The sequence below is a fragment of the Mustelus asterias genome, chromosome 28 (genome assembly GCF_964213995.1).
Source record: "Mustelus asterias chromosome 28, sMusAst1.hap1.1, whole genome shotgun sequence".
NCBI classification, from domain to species: domain Eukaryota; kingdom Metazoa; phylum Chordata; class Chondrichthyes; order Carcharhiniformes; family Triakidae; genus Mustelus; species Mustelus asterias.
Genome location: NC_135828.1, coordinates 12,862,477 through 12,878,157, shown reverse-complemented (window position 1 = coordinate 12,878,157; position 15,681 = coordinate 12,862,477). Strand labels below are relative to the sequence as shown.

The following is a 15,681-nucleotide window of genomic DNA, read 5'->3' as shown; positions in this document are numbered from 1 at the left end:
GGACTGTGGGAGGAAACTGGAGCACCCGGAGGACACCTACGCAGACACGGGGAGAACGTGCAGACTCCGCACAGTCACCCAAGGCTGGAATCGTACCCGGGCCCCTGGCACTGTGAGGCAGCAGTGCTGACCCCTCTGCCACTATGATGTCTTATAAGGGAGGTTTTAAAGGAGCCAATTTTATAAATATTAATATAAGCTAATTTTTTTTTTGTCATTTGTGGGTTGTGGGCATTCCTAGTGAGGGCAGCATCTTATTGCCCATTCCTAATTGCCCCTAATAAGGTGGTGGTGACTGGCTGCCTTCAACCACTGCAGTGCATCTGGTGTAGGTACACCCAGAGTGCTGTTAGGAAGGGTGTTCCAGGCTTTTGACAATAAGTTGAAGATCTTATTGAAATTTTTTGGCAATTATGATCTTGATAATATATTTGTTGAATTTTTATATCACTGTCCCCATTCCCATTCTGCACTTTAATCTGAAACTTGTTGCGGGATTGTGCAGTGTCACTCCTGAACTTGTGTGCTTCTCACCTCCCTGGAGTTGCTCCTTGGATCGTCCTGTCATTTGCGCTGATCCTGTGGATTTACCTCTTTTAGTACCCTGGGCTTGCTGCTTTTGGGTCTCCCACTGCCTCTCGTTTCTCTGCCGACAAACTGAATCCACTGCTGATCCCTGATCCCCCCCCCCCCCCCCCCCGGCACCACCTCTGTTGGACCATGGCATTAACCTCTGCTGGTTCATGGTCAACATTACAGTTCTTCTGACCTGCTGGATAAAACATCCAAATGGTCAGGACAATAGCTGCTTAGAGATAATCCTGACAAAGGACACCACGGACCCCGGACATTCTCTCTTCCACCTTCTTCTTTCAGGAAAAGATACAAAAGTCTGAGGTCACGTATTGAACGACTCAAGAACAGCTTCTTCCCTGCTGCCATCAGACTTTTGAATGGTCCTATCACACATCAAGCTGATCTTTCTCTTCACCCTATCGGTAACTGCAATACTACATTCTCCACCCTATCCTTTCCTTCTCCCCTAGGTACTCTATGAACGCTATTTTTTGTCTGTATAGTGCGCAAGAAACAATACTTTTCACTGTATCCCAATACGTGTGACAATCAATCAGCCAATATTATTCAAAGAAATGTGTGGTTTTCAACTGGTGCCTTGACCAACATTCCTCCCCCATCAACCCTACTAAGCTCATTCATTCATTTGATGTTTGTGGGTATCTTGCTGCGTGCAGACTGGCTACAGCATTTGCCTTGATTACACTGGAGATCACATTCCAAAAATAATCCATCCGTTGTAAAGAGTTTTAGCTCCAAATGACAAAGGGAAAGAAAAACATTTCTATGAAGCCTTTTACAACCTCAGAATGTCCACTTTCCAGCCTTCAAAGTACTTCTAAAGTGTGTCACTGTTGTCATGGAGCAAGGCACTGTATAAGCGTAAGTTGTTTCTTTCCTATTAATTCAGGGCTCTGTTAAAGACAGAGCAATTAAGTTGGCCGTATGTTTACCAGCAATCAATGGAATTGCTGGAATGCAATAGAACAATCATGAGGGAGGCAGTGGTGTTGTGCTATTGTCACTGATCTAGTAATCCAGAGGCCCAGAGTAATGCTTTGGAGACCTAGATTCGAATCCCACCACAGGATGGTCACAAAACAGTCAATTCGCCACTCATCTAATGTTCATTAATGTCCTTTAGGGAAGGAAATCTATTGTCCTTACCTGGTCTGGCCTACATAGAATCATACAGTGGAGAAGAGGCCTTTTGGCCCATCGAGTCTGCACCAACACGCGAGAAGCACCTGAACTCCCACCTAATCCCATTTACCAACACTTGGCCCACAGCCAAGTGACTCCAGACCCACGGTAATGTGGTTGACTCTTAAATGACCCCTGAAATGAGCAATAAATGTTGGCCCAGTTAGAGATGCCAACATCTAAATAAAAAGAACTGTTACTCTTGCAAACGTTACCAGGTATTGGCCATTGTGTGATTGCTGTTGTTTAGTGAGTTGGTTCAAAAGGGATACAATACACAATCCATCACGCAAAGCAGCCTCCCATCTATTGACTCTGTCTACACTTCCCACTGCCTCGGCAAAGCAGTCAGCATAATTAAGGATTCCACGCACCCCGGACATTCTCTCTTCCACCTTCTTCCTTTGGGAAAAAGATACAAAAGTCTGAGGTCACGTACTAACCGACTCAAGAACAGCTTCTTCCCTGCTGCCGTCAGACTTTTGAATGGACTTACCTTGCATTAAGTTGATCTTTCTCTACACCCTAGCTATGACTGTAAGACTACATTCTGCATCCTCGCGTTTCCTTCTCTATGAACGGTATGTTTTGTCTGTATAGCACGCAAGAAACAATACTTTTCACTATGTTAATACATGTGACAATAATAAATCAAATCAAATCAAATTTTTCTCTCCTTGCATCCCTTCAAATTTTCTTGTATGCTGAGTTCTCCTGATCGGATTAGTCCAGTTCTTCTGATCAATATCTGGTTCCTCTACTTTAGAAATGGTATTTGATTACAGGCTGCTAAGGTTATAAGGACATGACAGTAAAGGGTGATTAAGGGATTACGATTGCCTGGAGCAGTGTCCTAAGCTGGATAAATAAAGGAAAACTTTGGATTTCAGAAGCAGGAAGTAATTTGAAGGAAGAATTGTATAATAGGAATTTAAGATTGACTTCAAAATAGTTAACACATAACCAAACAGTCCTGGCAGGGTATAGTAATATATGGAACAGTGAAATGTACAAATATGGAAGGAGTAGCATTCGATGTGTACCGTGATAGTGTTAGTCATGACAAAGTCTTAGCTGGAAGTAAGAAAAGAGGTTGCAGATGATCAATTGATTATGTATAGAGGGCAGAACCAGTAAACAGGAAAGGAAGGTGCAATGCTTTCAATCAAAAAGGTCATTCACTTTTACGTTAACCTCATACAAGATGCAGACTTAAAAAGGAAAAGCTACGAGTCAATTAATTAACAGAAAGGGATAACATTGTCAAACATATACTGGAACGCACGAAAGTGAATATTAATGAACTATGCTCTGCTCAATCTAAGAAAGAATGAGTTTGCATTTATATAGCACCTCATCACCTTGGGCTATCACAAAAGGACCCCAGATCCAAAGTCTTACAGTAAGAAATAGCAAATGAGTTGAATGGCCAGGTAAACTGCTGTGGCTGCAACCTAATTAAATAAATTTAGTCCAACTAATTCTACTTGCAAAACGAATAGATTTGTTATGTTTGCGACGCTTATATTAACTATTGTCTTGCTGTAGACTGTGTGGATGTAATAAAATTAAACAGCCATCCTGTTAAATTGTTCCCTGTTTTGTGATACAAATGTCAATCTTGTTCTTCCCACAATATACTGCAGGAGCACACCTCTATTGGTACCCTGGCAATAGCTTTCTGTTTACCTGCGAAGGCATACAATTTCCAAATCAGCATTGGCTGGAAGGTGTGGTGCACAGAGCAGTGGCTGCAGGCAACAGATATTTGTGAAATCAGGTTAAAAAGAGAAAAGATCTGAACTAATAAATTTGAACTAAAGTTAGCCAATTTCCAAGCATGCCATTCTTCTGTGTTGAGTGTTCCTTATAAAGTAAAAGTATTTTTAATACTTCAGCCAGCTTTGTTTATTTGAAGTCATATAAGAAACAAAAGTTTTGTCCAATGCAAGGAACTTTTTTCTCGTCTGGAATATTGAAGTGAATTAGACGCAGGAAGACAGATCTGTCTGAGCACCAGCAAGGTAGGAGATAATATTTAGTATTGTTATTGATGTAATAGGGATGAACTGATGCGATGTGTAGCCTTAGCTCAGTGGTAGTTTGCTTGTCTCTGTGTCAGAAGGGCGTACATTCAAGTCCCACACTTGAGCACAAAATCTAGGCTGACACTTTCAGTGCTTAGCTGAGGGAGTGCTGCACGCTCTGAGGTACTGTCTTTCAGATGTTAATGCTAGCCATAGATAGATACAATAGATGCCAGTTCTCTAGGGAATATACAGGGATATAGACACTTCTGCAGGAGGCATTATATCGAGAGAACACAGGGGTTGTGCGAGATTGAAATAGATTCCAACATTGTTGCTCTAATACCTTGCCTCCTTTTCCATAACATCTTGCATTTATATGTATTTCCTGTTTACAAAATGCAACTCAATGTTTGTCCCTTGTGTTATCACTTTTTTTTTACAGTCTAATTATCTTCGTCCATTATGGTAATTGTAAATTCTCAGACTGTGATTAGAATCTGTTGCTTTGGTATCAATGCAGCCTCCCAGGAGCAAGAGTTCAATTTCATCCTGCCTCTCAAATTGGACAGGTTGTACTATTTAACTATTTAAAAATATAAATTAAAGTCAGGCTAAATCTATGATTTAAAATAAGCACAGAATTATGTCTGCATGCTCTGATCCCTGACTTTTATTATATAACACAAACTTTAAAAGTATACATAGAAATTGAAAGGATTCAAGAAACATTTGGCGCTGGGTCATTGAATGACACACTATTGAAAGGGAGAATATAATTATATACTGTGGGACTTAAACTTCGTCAGTGTGGCATCCGTTGGCCCATTTTTTTCCAGCTTGTCTTAACCAGTAGGTCCTTGCTCTTGATGAACGTCACGATTAGCCTCCCAACATTGCAGCCACACATCTGGCCAACGCCATCGTTCCGACCCATTGTCACCAACATATAAGGAGCACCTGAGATAAAGAAGAGCAAACAGAAACCATCACCAGTCACTGGGATCAGGGGTCAGGGGATAAATGATTTACATTGTTAAGTTTATTATGAACATTTTATATTCATTACGACCACTTTGGCAAGACTAGAAAAGCTCAGGAAGCATGGAATCATAGAATCCCTACAGGAAGAGGCCATTCAGCCCATTGAGTCCGCACTGACAACAATCCCACCCAGGCCCTTTCCCACAACCCCACATATTTACATCGCTAATCCCTCTAACCTATACATCCTGGGACATGAAGGAACATTTTAGCATGGCCAATCAACCTAACCTGCACATCTTTGGACCGTGGAAGGAAACTGGAGCACCCGGAGGAAACCCACGCAGGCACAGGGAGAATGTGAAAACTCCACACAGACAGTGACCCAAGCCGGGAATTGAACCCGGGTCCCTGGCGCTGTGAGGCAACAGTGCTAACCACTGTGGATTTACCCTGCGAATCCCCCGGACACAAAGGGGAAATTGAGCATGGCCAATCAACCTAACCCACATATCTTTGTGGGAAGAAACCCATGCGGACATGGGGAGGACGTGCAAACTCCGCACAGACTGTTGTTACCTGAGGCTAGAATTGAACCCGGGTCCCCGGCACTGTGAGGTAGCAATGCAAACCACTGTGCCACTGTGCAGCCCTAAAAAATATAAAATGGATGATGGATTGTAATAATCTTCCCCAGGCCAGTCTTCCATCGTAAATCACCCTTTTATTGATAGTGATACCTAAACACCTTTCAACGGCTACAGAGTGTAGATTGGTCCCAAGGCAGCTGGTTTTAAACCCCCCGCTGTTCTATCCTGATTGGGTGAGCCTCCACTTAGAGTCATAGAATCACAGAGTCAAAGAGGTTAACAGCATGGAAACAGGCCCTTCGGCCCAACTTGTCCATGCCGCCCTTTTTTTTTAAACCCCTAAGCTAATCCCAATTGCCCGCATTTGGCCCATATCCATCTATACCCATCGTACCCATGTAACTATCTAAATGCTTTTTAAAAGACAAAATTGTACCCGCCTCTACTACTACCTCTGGCAGCTTGTTCCAGACACTCACCACCCTCTGTGTGAAACAATTGCCCCTCTGGACACTTTTGTATCTCTCCCCTCTCACCTTAAATCTATACCTTCTAGTTTTAGACTCCCCTACCTTTGGGAAAAGATATTGACTGTCTCTCTGATCTGTGCCCCTCATTATTTTATAGACCTCTATCAGATCACCCCTCAGCCTCCTACGCTCCAGAGAAAAAAGTCCCAGTCTATCCAGTCTCTCCTTATAACTCAATCCATCAAGTCCCGGTAGCATTCTAGTAAATCTTTTCTGCACTCTTTCTAGTTTAATAATATCCTTTCTATAATAGGGTGACCAGAATTGCACACAGTATTCCAAGTGTGGCCTTACCAATGTCTTGTACAACTTCAACAAGACATTCCAACTCCTGTATTCAATGTTCTGACCGATGAAACCAAGCATGCCGAATGCCTTCTTCACCACTCTGTCCACCTGTGACTCCACTTTCAAGGAGCTATGAACATGTACCCCTAGATCTCTTTGTTCTGTAACTCTCCCCAATGCCCTACCATTAACTGAATAAGTCCTGCCCTGGTTCAATCTACCAAAATGCATCACCTCGCATTTGTCCAAATTAAACTCCAACTGCCATTCGTCAGCCCACTGGCCCAATTGACTTGCCTGATAGGGGAGCCCATATTCAACAAGGCCCACGGGGAGATCTATTGATGATCCCCCATGACCACCATAAACATGGAGCGTTTCCCAATATTGAGTGACATCCAGGTGTTGGGCGAAGAGAAAGTCATTTAGATTCAGGGCCTTCTGAAATGTTGTACTCAACAATATGATGGTTGTTACTATTTGTGGTGACCACTCTACACTTGACATGCAGTCAGCTTTGAGCATTGTCAACTCAGTTGCACGGGAAGATGTGAGGTAAGGATCGTTTAGAAGGAAGAGGTTGGCGTCGCAGCTGAAGGAGTTCTTCTCCCATGATCCCATTACCGCCAGCCACAAAGCTATTCCCTCCTGCCCCAGTGTATCATTTTCCACTGATTTGTATATCCAGCTCATACACTCAGGGTGAGATACTTATTCCTGAATATTTTAATGGGCCTTGGCTACATTGCATTTTGGCACGCAGCTACATTTTGTACCAACAGAATAAATAAAAGGTGTTTGACATTCCAGAGCTCCTGGGGGATCTTTCAATCCTCAGGCAATATAGGTCCACCTTTCCTTGAACGCCCTCTTGAAGGTTTCTTCAGGTGAAACCTTTGCTTTTGGCCTCTTGGGTTCAGTAAGATGGTCACGGACAAACAGCAATCGAGATCATTGAATTATGACTCTGGTATACACTAGAAACAGAGTTAAACAACTTAAGATCATTGAAGATCTTTTCAGTTGTCAGACAAAGATATTCATCCAACATAATATAATCAATCAACTAAGTCCAGCATAGAAGAGGAATTCATGGAACTTTGCTGTCATTATGATTTCTTTCCACATTGGGTAGTTCACTTTCCTCCTCCATCTCCCAGTATTGTCCGCATTTCTCCCTCAACTCATCCATGCATTTGTTCCCTTGAGTTTGCAATTCCAGTTTCTCATTTCCATTAACTTGAGCAGATCTGCCTCTCTGCTCCCCAAATCCTAACTTCCGATTATCCAACACCCTTGTGTTCGGTGACCTACATTGGTTCCAAGTTTGGTGACATCTCGATTGGTCCTCCATCGTTTCACCTCTCATTATCTCTGTAATTTCCTCCAGTCCTACAGTCCTCTGAACTCTCAGTGCTTTAGACGAATGAGTGGGGATCTCATAGAGACTAATAAAATTCTAACAGGACTAGACAGGGCAGATGCAGGGAGGATATTCCTGATGGTGGGGGAGGCAAGAACCAGGGGTCACAGTCTGAGGTTTCGGGGTAGACCATTTAGGATGGAGGTGAGGAGACATTTCTTCACCCAAAGAGTGGTGAGCCTGTGGAATTCATTACTAACCACAGGAAGAAGTTGATGCCAAAACATTGAATGTATTCAAGAGGCGGCTGGATATAGCACTTGGAGCGAATGGGATCAAAAGTTATGGGGAGAAAGCGGGATTAGGCTATTGAGTTGGATGATCAGCCATGATCGTGATGAATGGCGGAGCAGGCTCGAAGGGCCAAATGGCCTCCTCCCTATCTTCTATGTTTCTATGCGCTGCTCCAGCTCTGGTCTCTTAGCATCCCTGATTTTAATTGCTGGGTGACCGTACCATTAGCTGTCTGGGCCTGAAGCTCTGGAATTTTCACCCTAAACCTCTCCTCCTTTAAGATTCTCCTTTAAACACTCACCTCTCCGAATATATCCTTACGTGGCTCAATGTCGAATATTGTCTGTTTACACCTCTGTGAAATGCTTTGGGTGTTTTAGTACAGTAAAGGTGCTAAATAAATACAAGTTGTTGATATTGAACCATCAAGGGTGCAGCATCCGAAGCTAAGTGTTGGTAGTATGTTTACCTGGTTTGTACAGTTCCATAGGTTGGTGTTTAAGGCTGTGGATGATGTTTTTCACACAGGCGATTGCTTGGAATTCAGCAGTGTAAGCTGATTTATGCTCATTCACATGTGCACAGTCCCCGATCGCAAAAACAATCTTCGTCCCTTTCACATTCAGATATTCATCGACCATTATTGCATCATGTTCATTGAGTTTATCTTCTGTTAAAACAAAAAGAAAACAATGAAGTATCCCACGACTAAGTGAATGCCCTGACGGTCGCTATAACACCTCACCTATAAACATCGCTGGGGGGAGCAGAATGACTGTCCTGGGTCAGTCTACCGCAGCAGATCGGAATGTACAAAAATGGGCCAGGGGCCTTTACACACAAACAAAGAACATGTCTCAATTGACTATCGAAAAGCAAGCAGAAGCTACCTGATGACTAACTTTCAAAGAATTCTTCCATGGACTGCAGCCATGGAATGTGACCATGGAATGTGACCATGGAATGTGACCAGACCAGCATTTGCTGCCATCCTAGTTGCTCAAGGAAGTGGTGGTGAGCTACCTTCTTGAACTGCCGCAGCCCTTGTGGTGTAGGTACACCCACAATGCTGTCAGGGAGGGAGTTCCAGGATTTTGACCCGGCCACAGTGAAGGAACAGCGAGATATTTCCAAGTCAGGATGGCGTGCGGCTCGGAGGGGAGTCTCCAGGTGGTGGTTTTCCCATGTGTCCGCTGCCCTCGCTCTCAGGGCTGTTGCAACCATTCGGCAAACTAAACATTTGCCTAAGGCGGAAAAATTTGTAGTGTAGTAAAAAACTGAACTGAAACTACACGGAGCCTTAACATGATCTAAACAACTTTTCCACAAGCGCCCGGCTTTTCCACAGATGAATCCAAACATTGGAATTTTCTGAATCCTGTTTTTCCTGGACCCGCCCATCCCTCCCCCACATAGAATCCTACAATGCAGAAGCATGCCATTCGGCCCATCGAGTCTGCACTGACAAAATTCCCAACCCGACCCTTTCTCCGTAAATCCATGCATTTACCCTGCCAGTCCCCGTGACACTAAGGGGCAATTTAGCACGACCAATGCACCTCACCCGCACATCTTTGGACTGTGGGAGGAAACCGGAGCACCCGGAGGAAACCCACACAGACACGGGGAGAACGTGCAAACTCCACACAGACAGTGGCCCAAGCCAGGAATCGAACCCGGGTCCCTGGCGCTGTGAGGCAGCAGTGCTAACCACTGTGCCACCCATCAATCTACAACCCTTTAAAAGTTCCCAAGTTCCTTTTTCTACAATCGATCTGCCACCTTTTATCACTTTGTGGCCACTATATTTTAAAAGTAAACATACACTATTTTGCCTTATCTATTTACAATCTTCCAATTGTATATGTTTCTTTTGAAATACAACAGCCAACTTTAAACCATTTCTTTTATTTGCCTCATGTAAATTGTTATATCAGCTTTCCTGGCTCCCTGTCCATCGTAAGAAGTTTAACAACACCAGGTTAAAGTCCAACAGGTTTATTTGGTAGCAAAAGCCACACAAGCTTTTGCTACCAAATAAACCTGTTGGACTTTAACCTGGTGTTGTTAAACTTCTTACTGTGTTTACCCCAGTCCAACGCCGGCATCTCCACATCATCCCTGTCCATCACCATATCAAACAATTTGCCTTCACACCTCCTTTATTGCTGTTTTTGACCTTTGCAGTCCACCTGTCGCCAATTCAATTAAATCCGTCACAAGCTTGTTTCCCAGTATATGACAATATGACAGTGATATGGCAAAAAAGAAATGCAAAAGCTCTTGTTTTCCTGTGATAGTCCCTCTGCTGACATCTCCGGGTCTAGGCGCAGCTGCAGTTGGCAACCCTATCTGAGGGATCAGGAGGTGAGTTATCAGCTGTGTAATTCCGAGCCTCTGACCTGCTGTTGTGTCTATATCGTAATGGCATACAAACCTGTTCCACCACAAAAAGTGAGTCAGTAGGCCACTTGTATCCTCAAGCCTGCTATGCAATTTAATAGGCACACGGTGAACTTTTAGATCAGAGAGAAGTTTCACAACACCAGGTTGAAGTCCAACAATTTTATTTGGAATCATGAGCTTTCGGAGCACTGCTCCTTCATCAGATGAGCGGAGGGGTAGGTTTCACAAACATATATAGACAGAGGCACAATTGCAAGGTAATGGTTGGAATGCGAGTCTTTACAGGTAATCAAGTCTTTACAGGTACAGACAGTGCGAGTGGAGAGAGGGATAATCACAGGTTAAAGAGGTGTGAGTTGTCTCAAGCCAGGATAGTTAGTAGGATTTTGCAAACCCAATCCAAATGGTGGGGGTTACGTGTAGTGTGACATGAACCCAAGATCCTGGTTGATGGGGTTTATCTATATGTACCGTGTTTGTGAAACCAACACTCCACTCAGCTGATGAAGGAACAGCGCTCCGAAAGCTCATGATTCCAAATAAACCTGTTGGACTTTAACCTGGTGTTGTGAGACATCTTACTGTGCCTACCCCAGTCCAAAGCCGGCAGCTCCACATCATGACTTTTAGATCAACTCTCTCCATATGCTTCACTTCCTTAGCGTCCAAAAATCTATCAATCTCAGCCTTGAAGATATTTCAGTGACTGAACATCCACAGAGCTCTGTGCTGGAGAATTCAACAGGTTCACAACCCTCTGAGCAAAGAAATTCCTTCTCATCTCTGTCCCAAATGGTCCGGTGCTTATCCTGACCCTAATCCTCGACGTGCCAGCCAGGATCTTCCCTGTCAGCCTACTAAGAAGTTAATGGGTGGAATTCTCCAGCCATTCACACCAATGGGATTCTCCAGTCCCGCTGCGGTGAACGGAGATTTGGCTGAGCGCCAGATTCTCCGTCCTCGCTGGCAGTGGTGGGACAGGAACGGCTGGAGAATTCTGGCCTACATTTTCCGATAGGATTGCTTCTCATTCTTCTAAACTCCAGAGAAAACCCCATACGAACTGTACTCAATCTCATAGGAGAGCTCTCTCATCCCAGGAATCAGTCTGATGAACCTTCATTGCAGCCTCTCTAAGGCAAGTATATCTTTCTTTAGTTAAGAGACCAAAATTGTTTGCAATATTTCAGGTGTGGTCTTGCCAAAGCTCAGTATAATATAACTGTAGCAAGAATGTCTTACTCTTCTGCTCCAACCCCTTTGCAATAAATATACTATTTGCCTCCATAATAGTTTGTTGCATCTACACGTTAACTTTCTGTGATTAGTGTACAAATCCCACAGAATACCAATATTGATTAGTTTCTCACCTTTTGTAGAACATTTTCTTTTTCCATTTTTCATACCAAAATGGAAGATTTTATTCCCAAATTATTTCCCATCTGTCACTTTACTGATCTCTCTCTCTCTGCAGACTCACTGTATTCTCCCCACAGATTACTTTCACACTTACACTTGCATGATCAGTAAAACTGGATATATTACACTTGATCCCATCACCTAAGTCATGGATACAGATTGTAAATAGCTGAGGCGCAAGGACTGATCCTCATAGCATTCCGTTGGTTACACACTGCTATCGTGAAAATTACTTGTCCATTTTTACTCTTTAGTTTCTGTCTGTTAATCAATCCTCAGATCATGCAAATGACGTGAAGCCAATTACTTGAGGCTGAATCTTGTGTAACAACCTCTTCATACAATCACAGAATCCTACAGTGCAGAAGCAGGCCCTTTCGGCCCATCAAGTCTGCACCAACCACAACCCCACCCAGGCCCTATCCCCCACAACCCCATGCATTTACCCCAGCTAGCTCCCCCTGACGCTAAGGGGCAATTTAGCATGGCCAATCAACTTAACCTGCCACGCACATCTTTGGACTGTGGAAGGAAACCGGAGTACTTGGGGGAAACCCACGCAGACACGGGGAGAACGTGCAAACTCCACACAGACAGCGACCCAAGCCGGGAATTGAACCCGGGACCCTGGCGCTATGAGGCAGCAGTGCTAACCACTGTGTAACCGAGCCACCCCTAGGGACGCCCCCAGGGAAAATCCTGGCCCTCTTGTGTGGCCAGGATTCACATAAATATTTCTGCTTTTTTCCTCCTGAGTCTTTATCATGCGATCCTAGAATCAGAATTTATGTCACACTATTTGTAACTCCCACAGTTGCATGGACCTGCAGAGTTTCACTGGCTGTCTTGTCTGGAGACAATACACATCTTTTTAGCCTGTCTTGATGCTCTCCCCACTCCCATTGTTTTGTTTCTTAAAGACTGGATTAGTTGTAAGTATTCGCATTCCAACCATTATTCATGTAAATTGAGTCTGTGTCTTATAAGTTCTGTTTGTGAACAGAATTCCCACTCACCTGAAGAAGGGGCTCAGAGCCTCGAAAGCTTGTGTGGCTTTTGCTACCAAATAAACCTGTTGGACTTTAACCTGGTGTTGTTAAACTTTCCTCTTGTGTGGAACATTATTGAAAGTCTTCTGAAAATCCATCTACTGGTTTCCCCCAATCGATCCTACTAGTGACATCCTCATAAAAATCTGATAGGTTCGTCGAGCGCAATTTCCCTTTCATAAAACAGTGTTGCTTCTCCCTGGTCATAGTGATTTTCCAAGTGCCATGTCCTTAGTAATAGATTTGGGCATTCGTCCTCTTACTGATGTCAGGCTAACTGGGCCAAGAGTTCCCTGATTTCTCTCTCCATCCCTTCCTGAGCAGTGAGGTTATATTTGTCACCCTTCAGTCCACAGGAATAGTCTGAGAAATCGGGAAGATCAACATCGCTGTATCCAATAGTTCCACCGCCACTTCTTAAAATCCTAGGCTTTTGGCCTCCAGGTCATTTTTATGTGCAAGTGATCTCTCCAATAACTTGTTTGCAATATTTCAGATGTGGTCTTGCCAAAGCTCAGTATAGAAACACTACACTGCAGAAGGAGGCCATTCGGCCCATCGAGCCTGTACCAACAACAATCCCACCCCGGCCCTCTCCCCACATATTTACCCTGCTAATCCCCTTGACACTAAAGGGCAATTTATCATGGCCAATCAACCTAACCCGCGCATCTTTGGAATGTGGGAGGAAACCCACGCAGACACAGGGAAAATGTGCAAACTCCACACAGACAGTGACCCGAGGCTGGAATCGAACCCGGGTCCCTGACACTGTGAGGCAGCAGTGCTAACCAGTGTGCCACCATGCCGCCCTAATATAATATAATTGTAGCAAGACTTTCTTTCTCTTCCACTCCAACCCCTTTGCAATAAAGACTGACATATACCATTTGCCTCCCTAATAGTTTGTTGTATCTGTACGTTAACTTTCCATGATTAGTGTACAGATCCCATAGAATACCAATATTAATGATTTTAAGCTTCTCACTCTCATTACTGGAACCCTTGGTTCCACACAGTACATTTGTTTTATCTCATACCACGAATACAAGGTATTTGTTTTACTTCTCTGTCGCTTCCTTGTCCTCCTCATTATAATTTCTTCTCTCCTGTCCCCCAAGGGGCCTAAATTTATTTTCACTGGTCTCACTAACATATCCAAAGGAAAAGGTACAGTGAGAAATCTCACAACACCAGGTTAAAGTCCAACTGGTTTATTTGGAATCACGAGCTTTCGGAGCGCTGCTCCTTCATCAGGTGAGTGGAGAGGCATGTATAGACAGGGACACAATTGTAAGATAATGATTAGAATCTGGCAATTGTGCCTTTGCCTATATATATGTCGTGTTTGTGAATCCACTTCTCCACTCACCTGATGAAGGAGCAGTGCTCCGAAAGCTCATGATTCCAAATAAACCTGTTGGACTTTAACCCGTGAGACTTCTTACTGTGCCCCACCCCAGTCCAACTACGGCATTTCCACATCAAAGGAAAAGGTCACATTCTTAATCAGCGTGTGCATGCAGCCCATGAATATTTTGTGCCTATTTAACTTCGCTTGACAATTAACTATGGGAATTTTAAATTGTTGATAGATTGAGGAAAAAAGTGGATATGTGATTATGCAACATTTGCATAGTATACGTAAAACTCATGGAAAACCTGTAAGGCAACTTTTAAAACAAATTATGAATACATAGATGACATTGTGCTGGTATTAAGTAGAGAAACAACTAGTATTTGACAAAGTAACCTTTTTATAGTTCAGAGCTGCAGCGATTTTGATGGAGCAATTCTTCGCATGTGATCATACATAAATGCAAATCCCATGCAGCTAAGACTCTTTATTTCAACAGTAATATTCAGCCAAGGCTTTGCAAATGAAAATGGAGTGCGTGTCACATGAAATAAAGAACAAAGATTCAGCACAACCCATGCCTTAGAAAAATTGACAACTTTAACAAACCACAACATACCCAAAGTGGAACTTACTGAGGGCGTTGGAATAGGCGGAGGAATTAATCCTTATTCCAGTACAACAGATGACCATATCTGTTATAATCTCCTGTCCCTTGTTTGTCAACACTTTCATGTTTTTCTGCACTTTGTTCACAATCAGTTCTTCCAAGTTATTGACTTTCTGTCCTTTTGAAAAAAAAGAGCAAAACGCAAAATATTCCATCAGATTATCAGACGATCTTGCTTCTCGCAGCGAACTGTCATTTCCTGAACCAATCCAAGGTGAAAGATACGGGGCGTCATTAATAGATCTTCCTGTGGGCTTTGTAGAATTCGACTTCCCCTATTGAGTGAGTGGGAGCTCGAGCAATGAGACGAGGGGGGGATCAGGGTATTGAATTTGACGGTCAGCCATGATCAAAATAAATGGCGGAGCAGGCTCAAAGGGCTGAATGGCCTCCTCCTGCTTCTAGTTTCTATGAGAGACGAGTGGCAGGAGTTTAAAACCCGCACTCAGGCTAGACCATGGGTAATGTAGGCCCAGCGCACAGGCCTTGATTTGTTGTAAGCAGGGGACATACAGTAAGCAGGGTGGCACGGTAGCACAGTGGTTAGCACTGCTGCTTCACAGCTCCAGGGACCTGGGTTCGATTCCCGGCTCAGGTCACTGTCTGTGTGGAGTTTGCACATTCTCCCTGTGTCTGCGTGGGTTTCCTCCGGGTGCTCCGGTTTCCTCCCACAGTCCAAAGATGTGCGGGTTAGGTTGATTGGCCATGCTAAAATTGCCCCTTAGTGTCCTGAGATGCGTAGGTTAGAGGGATTAGTGGGTAAAATATGTAAGGATATGAGGATAGGGCCTGGGTGGGATTGTGGTCGGTGCAGACTCGATGGGCCGAATGGCCTCTTTCTGCACTGTAGGGTTCTATAGTTCTAGTTCTATAGTTCATAGCCCTTCCTTTGCTTTGATGAAGCAATGTTGTATTGGAGGACTGG

At 43.8% G+C, this 15,681-nt stretch overlaps 1 protein-coding gene across 1 annotated transcript in view; it reads right to left on the bottom strand.

The window, feature by feature from the left end:
* Positions 1-2,580: 2,580 nt before the first annotated feature.
* LOC144480249 (ferroptosis suppressor protein 1-like) overlaps positions 2,581-15,681 on the bottom strand; it is a 34,800-nt gene continuing 21,699 nt past the window's right edge. Inside the window, exons 6-8 of the mRNA XM_078199519.1 lie at positions 14,722-14,874; positions 8,325-8,525; positions 2,581-4,766 (exon numbers count right to left, since the gene is read on the bottom strand). Coding sequence (XP_078055645.1) covers positions 4,612-4,766; positions 8,325-8,525; positions 14,722-14,874 — 509 coding nt within the window. The 3' untranslated portion in view covers positions 2,581-4,611. The remainder of the gene's footprint in view (positions 4,767-8,324; positions 8,526-14,721; positions 14,875-15,681) is intronic.